The sequence below is a fragment of the Pipistrellus kuhlii genome, unplaced genomic scaffold (genome assembly GCF_014108245.1).
Source record: "Pipistrellus kuhlii isolate mPipKuh1 unplaced genomic scaffold, mPipKuh1.p scaffold_m20_p_21, whole genome shotgun sequence".
Lineage (NCBI taxonomy): Eukaryota > Metazoa > Chordata > Mammalia > Chiroptera > Vespertilionidae > Pipistrellus > Pipistrellus kuhlii.
The window spans coordinates 8,079,994-8,092,843 of NW_023425520.1; the positions used below are offsets into that span (position 1 = coordinate 8,079,994).

Here is a 12,850-nt window from a genome sequence, read left to right on the forward strand (position 1 = left end):
GCCCCGCCCCCGCTCTCGCGAGATTATCACGTATTTCCCAGCAGCCCCCGCTGCAGCACCGCCGCCGGCGCCCTTCATCGCGGAGAGAAGATGGCGTCCGCCACCCGGATTATCCAGAAGCTGCGGAACTGGGCCTCCGGGGTGCGCGCGGCGGGGAGGAAGGGCCGCGCGGGGATGGGCGTGGGGGGCTGCGAGCTCCGACGCCCGGGACCCGCTCCTTCTCTCTGTCCTGTACCCTAGTCTGAACGCCTCGGTGCCAGATCTCCCCGGCCAGGCCCCTCGCTCAGCCCGGGACCCCGAACTCTGGAGGCCTTCAGCCTGCGACACACCCACTTCCACTCCCACCCTTTGCCAGGGACACACCCACCTCCACTCCCACCCTTTGGCAGGAGACCTGGCATCTCCCCAGTTCCTGACCGTATTAGCCTTGGACCTGGTGGTCCCGGCCCCGACTTTTCCTTTTCACAGGGCCCATATCCCTGGCTCCACATGCCCATCTCTCTCCTTCCCTTCATCTCTCCATCCCTGGGCTGTCCCTCTCCCTCCTGGGGTGCCCTGCTGGCTGACCTCCTTCCTTTCCTCCTCCCACAGCACAACTTGCAGGCGAAGCTGCAGCTACGTTACCAGGAGATCTCCAAGCGGTGAGCAGGCCCCACTCGCCGCTCAAACCCTCGCCCTGTTCTGCCCTTCTTTCACCAAAGCAAAGCCCGTGTTCCTTTTAGACCCTGAAGCCCTGAGCCAGAATCCTGCCTCCAGCTTCCTTGCCAATTGGTGGTATCATCCCCAAGCAATAGGTGGGGGAAAAGAATTGAGGCGTGGAGAGACTAAATCATTTGATTAAAGCCATTCAGAAGCTAGAAAGTGACACCTGGGACTTGAACCCAGAAGTGTCTTGATTTCAACTCATTAATGTCCAAAAACTGCTTGAAATTTACAAGCCCTTGCCATGTCCTCAGCCTTGGGGATACCAGTGCAAACAAGAGAAGTTCTGGTCCTCATTCCTTCATATCCTAGGGAGAGAAAAACGTAGGGAAAAAACACAGCAGGCAAAAAAACAAAACACAAACAAACAAAAAAACCCCGTTATTCTGGAATGCTCCAAAGATAAATGTGAGTAATCTGGAGGGTTACTATCCCAGGTCATGTGGGTCAGGAAAAGTTTCTTTTCAGGGATTGACATTTGACTCACCTAAATGTTGAGAAGGAGCCAAAGGATAATTATTGAATAAATTTTCTGGGCAGAGAGAACAATAAGCATGAGGCTGTAAGGCCCAACAGAGCCAGAAGTAGGAAGGAGGCCAATGTGTCGGATACACAGGCAGGAAAGGGGGATAGCAGAATAAAATTAAGTCTGTGGCAGGCAAAGGCAAGGCAGTGCTGGAGAGTTGGCAGTAAAGGCATAAAAATGGACTAATAACCAAATTGACTAATTCCTAATATCAAAAGTTTAAGTTGATTTTTCATCCAGGGTTTGGGTCAATTGAGGAAACTTGTAAAATTTTCAGCTTCTTTAGGGTATTGGCGTCCCCTAGTATTTCATTTGGGCTTTCCCTTTCAGCACTGGTTCTTTTTATTATTATTATTATTAATTGATTTCAGAGAGAAAAGGAGACATTAATGACGAGCCTGGCCAGGTAGCGTGGCTCAGGGGTTGAGCATCGACCTATGAGCCACCATTTGATTCCTGGATTGAGGGTTCAATCCCCAGGGAGGGGAGTGCAGGAGGCAGCCGATCAGTGATTCTCATTGATGTTTCTATCATTCTCTCCCTCTCCCCTGCTCTCTGAAATAAATTTTTAAAAAAGGAGGCTTGGAATACAAGGTGCTCTTTGATTTATAAGCCTTCATCCCTGCGGGGTTCTCCAGAGCAGCGGTCACCAACTTCTCAGACATCATGAACCGCTGTCCACGGACCACCAGTTGGCGACCGCTGCTCCAGAGAGTTCCTGAAATAGCAGAGAACCCAGAATTTGTGTAGTCTAGCCTTTGGGAAGGAAACCCCTCAGAATGAGCTATGTTTAGAGCTTGTTGCCCAAGCTTTTACTGATTAACTACTAGATAGGTAGTGGGAGAGCCTCTCAGCCTGGCTTCTCCATTTCCTGAGCATCTTCAGCTGCCAAGCTTTGGGTCATGGGGAGGGTGGGAACAGGCCTACGTGTTCAGACTGGGCCTACCCCTTCCATGGGTTTTGCATTCGGAGCAGGTAGGGGACCTGCAAAGGAGTAGACCTAGCTCTCACATCCAAAGCCTGGGCTGCCACCTGCTTGAAGGCTCTGGATCCTCCAGGCATGACCCTCCTTGACAGTGTACCAAGGGATACCCCTGGCCTGCAGCCTGTCCTAGTGACAGGTGACCAGCCACGCCCAGCCAGGCAGTGAGTACACTTAGGGCTTTGCTTTAATGCCGATGTCCTTTTTCCTTAGAACTCAGCCTCCTCCCAGGCTCCCGGTGGGCCCCAGCCACAAGCTCTCCAACAATTACTACTGTACTCGTGACGGCCGCAGGGAAGCCACGCCACCTTCCATCATCATGTCCTCACAGAAGGCGCTGGTGTCAGGCAAGTCAGAAAGGTGAGGATGCCACACACTCCTGCAGCCAGCCTGCTCTCTTGCCTCTGCTTTTCAAGGTTCCATTTACCTAGCATCAACTGTGTTGGGAACTGTGTTACCAGGAACTTTTCATCCGCAAACTCACTTAATCCCCCCCCCCCATCCCACTGGCCTCAGGCAGGGGTGGGTTTCCTATAAATCAGATAAAGTTCCAGGGCCCTTTAGTTTCAGGTGTACAGTATAATCATTTGATATCTGTATATATTGTAAAATGATCACCACAGTAAATCTACTTAGTGTTCCTCATTTTACATAGTTACAAATTTTTTTTTGTAATGAGAACTTTTTAAAAAAATGTATTGATTTAAAAAAAATACATTTTATTGATTTTTTTACAGAGAGGAAGAGAGAGGGATAGAGTTAGAAATATCGATGAGAGAGAATCACCGATCAGCTGCTTCTTGCACACCCCGTACTGGGGGTTTGCCCGCAACCAAGGTACATGTCCTTGTCCGGAATCAAACCCAGGACCCTTCAGTCCACAGGCTGACGCTCTATCCACTGAGCCAAACCGGTTTCAGAAAAAAAAAAAAAAAATGTATTGATTTTTTACAGAGAGTAAGGAAGAGGGAGAGGGATAGAAACATAGATCAGCTGCCTCCTGCACACCTCCTAATGGGGGTGTGCCGGTAACCAAGATACATGCCCTTGACCGGAATTGAACCTGGGACCTTTTAGTCCGTAGGCCAATGCTCTATCCACTGAGCCAAACCGGTTAGGACTGTAATGAGAACTTTTAACATCTCTCTTAGCAACTTTCAATATACAATACAATACAATATCACCCAGGCCCTGTCCCCAGTCAGGGTGGAGGTGTCGATCAGGGGCGGGGCCAGCTGGGGCAACTGTGGGTGATTGGTTGTCCAGCTGGCCCTGCCCCCTGGTCAAACTCCCAGTGGAGGGGACAATTTGCATATTAGCCTTTTATTATATAGGATAGTCACCATATTGTATATTATATCCCCAGAACTTATTTTGTAAATAGAAGCTTGTACCTTTTAACCCCCTTTGCCCACCCCCCACCCCCACCCCTGGCAATCTTTTCTCTGTATCAGTGAGCTGGTGTGTGTGTTTTTTAGATACCACATATAAGTGAGGTCATATGGTTCTTGTCTTTCTCTGTCTGACTTATTTCACTGAGCTTAATACCTTCTAGTCCTCTAGGACCATCCGTATTGCTAAGATATCATTCCTCTTCCAGCTCAGCTTTGGCAGCCTCTGAGAAGAAGGCGGTGACACCAGCTCCTCCCATACAGAAGTGGGAGCTGTCCCAGGACCAGCCTTACCTGTGATACTGCTCTGGGCCACCGGACTGTGTCCTCAGGGCGACCCAGGGTGACCGAAGGCTTCCCCTCCTCTTCTTCCATTCTGGGAGAACGTGACCTAACTTATGACAAATATATTATATTGTGCTCTCTAGTATCACTTCCATCTTTACATATATATATATATATTGATTTCAGAGAAGAAAGGAAAGGGAGAGAGAGAGAGACACATCAGTGATGATTGACTGCCTCCTGCATGCCCCCTACTGGGGACCAAGTGTACAACCTGGGCATGTGCCCTGACCAGGAATTGAACTGTGACCTATTTCATAGGTTGACACTCAATCACTGAGCCATGCCAGCTGGGCCATTTTTACTTTTAAAGTGACACTGGGTTTACTTGGATTTTGGGGTGAAGTTGGTGCCAAATCTCTTAATTCTGTCAGTGCTTCAGGGACAGAGAGGGATAGTTCACGGGCTCCAGGGTGACATGTCACAGACATGGATGACATGGTACAGGGGGCCCAGAGATATCCCATTCCTTCTCAGAGGGCGTGGCTCTATCCCTGAGAGTGGTGGGCTGGCTTTCAGGGCCTTGGGCGGGCTCTGACAGAAGACTGGGCCAAAGACATACTGCTCACTCACTCAAGAGCTCCGCCAGCCATTGCTCATGTGGACATTGGCTAGTACCCTCCCACCGTGGCCCCTGCCTGACTTTGATCACCTTGCAGCTCAGCAGGGAAGGCAGAGGGCAGCAAGGTGGCTCACAAGTAAAGCTCACCTAGGACAGCTGAGGAAAGGCCTCCCTGCGCCAGAATCCTTGCTGCTCAGGGCCTCGGGGTAGAGGGTGAGGCAGAGTCAGCCAGGGAAGTAAGGGGCTTGTGCCTGTGGAGGAATGAGCAGGAGAGTAAAAGCCAAAACAAAGTGGTCCCATTCTGGCTGCAGGAGCAGCACTGACCTCAAGTGGGGAGTGGCATGGCTGCCCCATGAGAACCCTGCACCCTTTCCAAAGGTTTAGATCAGCTGTGTGCCAGGGGAGTGGAAGTGGAGAGCAAGGCAGGAAAGGGTCACAGGCAGGAGGTATAAGTGGACCAGAGTGGGCATCTCCAAATGCTAAAAGCTCACCAGAGGTAGGAAGCCCCGCAGGCTAAAACACCTGGTAGGACTTCCTGGAGGAGGGGGTTTTGGTTGGGGTAAATGGTAAGTGATAAGTCAGATTCAGGAAGGCAGTAGGGGAAAGAAGGCTGAACAGGGTATGGAAGCTTCAAGGAGGGCAACCCTGGAGGGCTTCAGAAGACCCAAGGCAAGATGTGCCATTGAAGGTGTCAATAGTTTTATGACCCAGACTTGAAATTTGGCGAGGGAGTAAAATAGGACACCTGAGCTCTTTCTGTGTGCTAGGTACAGTTCTGAATGCTTCCTACCCATGATCTCTGCTCCTTTGATCCTGTGAGCTCACCACTGTTGTCAAGCCTCCAACAGCCTTTAAGGCCAGACACTCCTACCCCCAGTCCTATTTGCTACTCTTCCCACCTGCTTTTGCATCTTTGCTTCTTAACCATTTCCCCTGAGAGATTATCATCAGAAAATAAAACTACTCCAAAAGCGGCTATAACTTCTAACATTTTCAGATAGTGAAATGTGCCATCGACCGGCAAATAGGACCATTTCTGTGAAAATATGTACGCTATAGTGTAGCTTCACAGGAACGGAGTGGTAAATACTTGTATGTCCGGCATAATGCTGAAGGACAGTGATTGGTCTGGATGAGGTCTTGCTGGCGGTGGGACTTGCTTCTGAAGACAGAGCTGTAGGTGAAGATATTTTCTAGAAGAGAACACAGAAATCAGATCGGCTAGAAAGCTTGCAGAAGGTTTGTTATGTGCCTTCTGGGTGAGTGTGAGAAGTGAAAACCCAAGGATTGCCTTCACATATCTTGTTCCAGAAGTGAAGAAAAATACTTCCCTATTGGGTACACGAGGACTAAATGAGACCCTGAGCGTGAGTGACCCAGGTGCCAGGGACAGGATGTTCATTTTTTTTTTTTTTTTTTTTTTTTAAAGGAACTAAGTTCTTAGGTCGTCTGGGAAACCAGATGGGCTGAGCCCCCAAATGGCGCCAGCCAGGATGTTTATATTTAAAAGCCTACTAGGTAGTAGGCCCTGGGGACGCAAGAACAGCATTCCTGAACTCCTAGGCCTGACGGTACAGTTGGGAATCAGACACTAAACCAAAATAAGTAAATAAATTCTATAATGTGTCGGGTGCACGAAAGAAATACAGTAAAGAGGGAAGCAACACCATCTGTCAGCTGCACAAAAGATCAGAAGGCGGGGATGGGGCGTGTCTGAGGGGAGTGGTTGCCATATTAAATACGACAGGCAGTACACATGCTGTGGCATTCATGTAGAACGTTAAATGTACTTAGACGTCAACAAGTTCGTTTCCACCCCTCCGTTCTTTCGCTGTACCCTATCGCAGGGAAAAGTGCGAAAGTCTCAAATCGCGGGCCCTCGCATTCGGGCATTTACGGTAAGCTTGGCGGCCAGACAGCTGTGCTCGGCCCCGCCCCCGGCGGGTGCGCGTGCGCGGGAACCAGAGCTGCTCCGGAGCCAGACCGCGCGCCGCGCCGGCTGGAGGCACGCTGAGCGCGCGGAGCGGGTGGATGGCGCTGGGAGCAGCGCAGCGGACCGCGGCTCTGGGGCTGGCCCTGCAGCTGCTGCTCGGCTTCGTGCCGGGCCTGGAGGCAGCCCCGCGCCGGCCCCGGCCCCGGTCCCGGCCCCAGACCATAGGTGAGTGAGCTCCGCGCTGCCCGTGCGCCCACCTGGCCAGCCGCCGCGCTTCGTCCCCGCCGGCTCCGCTTCGCCATTGGCTGCGCCGCGCTCCGTCCGGACACTCCTCCCGCTTGTGGCTGTTGACTCTGGGACACTGCGAGTTCTCACCGATGGGAGAGTTCGCTGCCTGCCTGTAACTACCGTGCTCTGGCCCTGCGCACACCCGCGCTAGCTCTGCTTTGCCGTCACCCGTTGCTACCTCCAGCCGTCCGTCCTTGAGCCCAGTGCGGGCTCGCCCCGGGCCCTGGCTGACCGACCTCTAGCGCTGCGGGGTCGGTCACCTGGTACCTGGTACTTGGTCCCTTCCGCTGGGCAGCGCCTTCCACACCCTCTGTCGGAGCTGAGGCCATGTGGCTGTTTCCTCGGCGGCCGTCCTCCCACCTCCCAATCTCTGCACTTTTCTCCTCTAGCCTTAGAGAACGCAAGGTCTCCCTCCCGGTGACCCCTGGCCGATGTGATGTTGGTGGCTGTCTCGGGTTCCCAGAGGCACGGGGAGGGTTAGAGTGGCCTCCGTGTGTGCAAAGGTGCCCCTGACTTTGAGCTGTGAGCTCAGGTTGGCACACGTGGGGTCTCCTTTTCTCTGGTCCTCTACCTCATCCCCAAGTCCCTGCCATTTCAGGTTAAATGTGCCGTAAGGAAGGCAGGACTCATGTTAACCAAGGACCAAGCCCTTTACATACAAGCGGTCTCCTCAGGACACTGAGGTAGGGACTCCTAGCTGCCCCATTTACAGGTTAGAAAACCAAGGCTGGGAGGAGAATCGCTGGTCTGGCCCCAGCCTTAGGAGGTGGAGTCAACTCTGCTCTGCTGCCACTTTACAAAGGGACACACTCCAGCAGGCCAGGGGAGGTGTCGTTGCTTGTCCAGGCCCGGACTGGCCAGGCCTGGGGAGTAGCTGAGCCTGGATGCGGGCAGGGAAGGATCCAGCTCCAGGCTGTCTACAGCTCTTCCCGCTCCACAGAGCTCGGACTGTGTGGCCTGCAGCAGCGGTTGGGCCTGGAGGTCCGTAGAGGAACCCGCGGTGGAGAGGGGGTGTTTGGAGGCTCAGGCCCCTGTGAGTAAAGTGGACCAGCATCAAATGGGGCCAGGCTGGGGCCACGCCAGGGATTTGCCACCCATCTTGCTAAATATTAATACATCTAGGAGGAAGCCCTAAGACTAGTCACTCTCTTGCTCTGTCCCTCAAACTCGGGTTCCAGTTCTCCTGTGCTCCTCCAGGTCAGCACACAGCCGGTCCCTTGCTGTCAGGGATCCAGGAAGACTCAGATCTCTACCTGAGTGTGACCCGTGTTCACTTACTGTCAGGCACCACCCTGGGCTTTCGGTCAGTCACAAGGTCATGGTGCTGGCACACTGAGTGTCCGGTCTAATCCGCGTCAGTTTGAAGACGGTGGTTGTAAGTGGGAAGCAGAACCTCAGGAGGCTCTGAGAGGGACAGGAAGCCCCTCCTAGGAAACAGATTGGGATCTGGGGCTGAGGAGGAAATCACCAGGTGGAGTGGAGGGAAGGGAGGGTATCCTGGGCCGAGACAGAGGCCCTGAGGTGGAACGAGCCAGGCTTTGTGAAGAGGAAAACGTGGGAGGAAGCGAGCTTCCAGGAAGGGCTCAGGGCTGGGCCAGGCCTTGTGGGTCACTGGGCGGAGGTAGGATTTGGTGGTGAGGGGGCTGGTGGCCAGGAGACGGCTTTGAGCTGGCGGGTGGCGTGGTCACCAAACAATGTGCCAGCGAGGTCCCCAGCGCCCAGATGGAGATGAGGTTGGGGGCCTGGTCAGGATGCGGAAAGTGGTCAGATGTGGAGGAGTTTAGGAGCTAAGATGATAAAGCAGGGTGACAGCTGATCTTTTACCCCTTTGTTAAGTAGGTGGCATGTCATGGCCTGACCCAGAGCAGGTTCAGAGAGGGCCCCTCCCCGAGTCTGTTTCACCATGCGGTTTGGAGAGAATCCTGGGGAGACCATCTGACCCTGGGGAGCTTGGTAATGACTCCAGTGTCAGTGAGGCCTGGGCTCCATCCCTGCCTCTGCCTACGGTTCTGCTGCTTCTGGCCTTACATCTCCTCAGTGATCTCTTCAGAGCGGGGAATCGCAGGAGAACGGCCCAGTAGGGCTTGTGGTGAGGCTGTGAAGTCTTCGGCTTCCAGCCCCACATCTGGTGGGTCCTCAGCAAAGGCGCCCACCCATTCGGTGCCAGCGGCCTGGGACCGGCCCGCCTCCCGGTGTTCGCAGCCTGGGACTCCCGGACTTCTGGAGCCAGGCCGCCCAGGCTCACTGTGTCCATCCCGCAGGCTTCCCCCCAGGCTTCCAGTGCCGCGGCGGCAGCTACGCTGTGCCCCTCGCCTGGCGATGCGACGGTGACCCGGACTGCCCTGATGGCAGCGATGAGGAGGAGTGCAGTGAGTGGTCGCAGCTCGGGGCGGGGCTTGCAAGGATGGGGCCACAGGCAGCGATGCTTGTGGAAGGGGGCACAGTGGGGTAGGGCCTGGTGGGGAGGGAGGGGGCTGTCAGGAGGGAAGTCTGGGTCTCGGGTTTGAGAAGAGGCGCGTTTACACGGAGGTGGGGTTAGTGTGGTCTTGGGCCAGGAGGCTTGGGAGAGGTTGGGCTGTGGGGAGTACCTGGGCCCTGTTGTGAGGGCGCCGGGCACCTGACTGACTCTGTACCCCAGAGACCGAGCCGTGCACCCAGGACGGGCAGTGCTCCCCGCCCGGGGGCAGCCCTTGCTCTTGTGACAGCATCGATGACTGCCCCGATGACATGGACAAGATCCTTCTCAACTGTGGCCGCCAGCCCTGCCCGGCTGGGGAGTTCTACTGCCTGCTGGACAGCACCTGCATCCTGCACACCTGGCTCTGTGACGGCCACCCCGACTGTTCCGACTCCAGTGACGAGCTGGGCTGTGGTATGTGCCAGGGACCTCCTCATGGCTGTAGCCGGGGGGAGGGCTGGTCGTTACCTAAGGATGTCTGACAGCACGTGTGCGACCAAGCTGCGAGTGTGGGCTTGTGCCTCAGCTCTTGTCTGCATACCTGTGGGGGCAGGGAGAGGTCACTCCTAGCACCACTGCTCACCAGCCGCACTCAGCCTGGGGTGGAGGATGTGCCTCAAGGTCTCCCTCAGGCACATGGAGAACCTGCTCACCCCTCCCCCCTCCCCCCCACCACACACATACGCCCCTTCCCCAGCTCATGAATGCCTGGATTTATTGCAGGAACTGAGACCCCCCAGCAAGGCATGTCTGTGACCTTGGAGAGCGTCACCTATTTCGGGAATGCCACAGCCACCTTTGTCAGGAACCAGGACTCCGTCCCGTCTGGAAACCGAAGTGCCTATGGGGTTATTGCAGCTGCTGGTATGACGAGCACCCCACTCCTACCCCCGGGCCTGGGGCAGCTGCTCCTAGGAGCTGGGGCTTGGGGAGGAACAGGCTGCAGACCCCACCCCATGCATTAGGGTCTTTGTGGGAGTGGGGCTCCTTCCGCTCCCTCAGCCAGCCCCATCTGTCTGCTCCCCACAGTGGTGCTAAGTGCAGGCTTGGTTGCCGCCATTCTGCTCGTGTTGTCCCGGCTCCTGTGCCCGCCGGGGCTGCTGGCGGCCGTGAAGGAGTCCCTGCTGGTGTCAGAGAAGAAGACCTCGCCGCTCTGACGGGGAGCTCTCGCCATCATGGTGCCGGGGCCCTGGGTGTGGCAGCCGTGGGGAGTGCATGCGGCCGCTGGCACACCTGGCTCAGCTATGGGCTCTTCCGACCACAGCACTGCAGACCGAGTTCCTGTGGACTTGACCCTGGAGATTGGATGAGCCCCTGAATGTGGGGAGCCTGGATGGGAACATGCCCCACTGGGGTGGGCCCCAGACCGCTCCAGAGTGGCCTGCCATAGACACTGCTCCTGCCATAGACACTGCTCCTGTCCTGCCCCGTCTGAGGGCGGGGATTAAAGTGATTTTGCATCATCTGCCGGCTTCTGGGCCTCTGTCTCCCTCTGCTGGCCATTCTGGGCAGCAGCCCACCTCTGTGGCCATTCTGCTGCTTGCTTCCCGGGGCCCAGAGCAGGGGCGGTGGGGCAGTCTGCATTACCCACAGGCTTCTTCCAGGAGGGCAGAGCTTGGGCATTGCCTCCTGGAGTCAGAGGATCCCTGTCTATCATGGCTGCCTCTTTGAGATGGCAGCTGATTTATGCTCCACCGCATTTTAAAATGTAGTTTTATTATTCAGGTTTGAGAAGGCCAACAGATCAGGAGAGGACACGTTGTCCTTGGCTGGTGTGGCTCAGAGGTTGAGCATTGACCTATGAATCAGGAGGTCATGGTTTGATTCCCAGTTGGCACATGCCCAGGTTGCAGGTTCAATCCCCAGTAGGGGGCATGCAGGAGGTGGCTGATCAATGGTTATCTCTCTCATTAATGTTTCTATCTCTTTTTTCCTCTCTGAAAAAAAAAGACTGCCCTAGCTGATTTGGCTCAGTGGATAGAGCATCAGTCTGCAGACTGAAGGGTCCCAGGTTCGATTCTGGCCAAGGGCACATGCCTGGGTTGCAGGTTCAATTCCCAGTGGGTGGTGTGTGGGAGGCAACTGATCAATGATTCTCTCTCATCATTGATGTTTCTCTCTCTCTCTTCCTCTCTGAAATCTATATATATATTTATATATTAAATAAATATTATATATATATATAGATATAGATAGATATATATATATTGTATATTAAAAAAAAGAAAAGATACATCGTGTCCTGGACACTGTTTCACCAGTGGTTAGAGCATTGGCCCATACACCAAAAGGTTGTGGGTTTGATTTTCAGCCAAGGGAACATACCTGAGCTGCAGGTTCAATCCCTGACCCTGGTTAGGTTATGAGCAGGAGGCAACCAATAGATGTGTCTCTTTCACATCTATGTTTCTCCCTCTCTCCCCCTCCCTCCACTCTCCAAAAATCAGTGGAAAAAAATAATCTTGAGTGAGGATTAACAAAGAAGAAAAATGTAACTAAGAGGAGGGCCCACCTCTGCAGGTAGGGCCACACAGTCAGGAGGCAGAGGGCAGGAGAGAAGGCCAGAGCCATGACTGTGGTTGCCACCGGAGGGTAGGTGAGGGGTAGGTGAGGCAGGGTAAGCAGGCCTGGACTGCGAGTTGGGATAGTCTCACTGGGCTCGGCACAGGCACTGTCTGTTCTGCGTCAGTCTGTTGACAGATGCATTCAGCTAGGAAGGCCTGAGGCACACCTGGGTGTTGTGTTCTGTCTCAACACATTCCCTGACCAGAGCCAGTGTTGTGGCTTGCCCAGTTCAATCCCCAGTAAGGGGCATGCAGGAGGTGGCTTGTGATTCTTTATTTTTTTTAATTTTTCAACAGAGAGGAAGGGAGAGGGATAGAGAGTTAGAAATGTCGATGACAGAGGAACTTTAGTAATAATATGAACAATAGAGGTTTATTTAATAAATAAATAAATTAAATTAAATTAAAATAATGAAGTAAACTCCGGGGGGGGGGGGGCGGGGGAAAATATCGATGAGAGAGAAACATCAATCAGCTGCCTCCTGCACAACACTACTGCGTATGTGCCTGCAACCAAGGTACATGCCCTTGACTAGAATCGAACTCAGTCCGCAGGCCAATGCTCTATCCACTGTGCCAAACCGGTTAGGGCCCTTGTTGTGCTTAGTATGATCCCAGGATGCAACTCAGCAGCAACCATCAGGGAACTTCAAGGACAAGATTTATTACTCATGGGTCCTGGGGCTTACATGGCAGGCTCAGGGCCACTCGGCGTGATTGGGAGTGAGGGATGGCACGGACCTGGGGGTTCTGCCTTTATTAGGGACTGAGGGTGAGTCAGCTAGGGCTGCCTGGATTCTCTGTTGGCTTATTTAAAGCGTAAGAGCAGGAATGAGGGCGCGGGAAGGGAGGAGCAAGGTCACTCAGTGGTCAGTTACCTAGGTCACCGGGCTTTCTGAAAGAGAGTCCTTTATGTGTGGGAGCAGCGGGTTCCTATCCGGGTTGTCTTGCTAGTAGACTGGCATTGTGTTTATTCAAGCTGGTGGTTTTTTGAAATGGATGCTTCAGCTATCAGAAGCTTATTTTCAGGCCTCACGCCAGTGGTCGGCAAACCGCAGCTCATGAGCCACATGCGGTTCTTTGGCCCCTTGAGTGTTCT

At 53.9% G+C, this 12,850-nt stretch overlaps 2 protein-coding genes across 6 annotated transcripts; both read left to right on the plus strand.

The window, feature by feature from the left end:
- Positions 1 to 2: 2 nt before the first annotated feature.
- Positions 3 to 4,028, plus strand: NDUFA7 (NADH:ubiquinone oxidoreductase subunit A7). 2 transcript variants are annotated; one of them, XM_036450169.2, is made up of 5 exons: positions 3 to 141; positions 592 to 641; positions 2,424 to 2,570; positions 3,811 to 3,926; positions 3,960 to 4,028. In XM_036450169.2, the coding sequence occupies exons 1-4, from the start codon at positions 91 to 93 to the stop codon at positions 3,899 to 3,901; spliced, it is 339 nt and encodes a 112-aa protein (XP_036306062.1). In that variant the 5' UTR covers positions 3 to 90; the 3' UTR covers positions 3,902 to 3,926; positions 3,960 to 4,028. The 2 variants fall into 2 exon arrangements, with proteins under 2 accessions (XP_036306062.1, XP_045441893.1); XM_045585937.1 differs by having other exon boundaries at positions 3,811 to 4,028.
- Positions 4,029 to 6,453: 2,425 nt separating this feature from the next.
- Positions 6,454 to 10,652, plus strand: CD320 (CD320 molecule). Of its 4 annotated transcripts, none has more exons than XM_036450168.2 (5): positions 6,454 to 6,666; positions 8,991 to 9,098; positions 9,368 to 9,601; positions 9,911 to 10,051; positions 10,217 to 10,652. In XM_036450168.2, exons 1-5 carry the CDS (start codon positions 6,540 to 6,542, stop codon positions 10,342 to 10,344), a joined length of 738 nt encoding a protein of 245 aa, XP_036306061.1. In that variant the 5' UTR covers positions 6,454 to 6,539; the 3' UTR covers positions 10,345 to 10,652. The 4 variants fall into 4 exon arrangements, with proteins under 4 accessions (XP_036306061.1, XP_045441891.1, XP_045441890.1 ...); XM_045585935.1 differs by having other exon boundaries at positions 8,991 to 9,094; positions 9,364 to 9,601; XM_045585934.1 differs by having other exon boundaries at positions 6,455 to 6,663; positions 8,982 to 9,094; positions 9,364 to 9,601.
- The last annotated feature ends 2,198 nt before the right edge of the window (positions 10,653 to 12,850 follow it).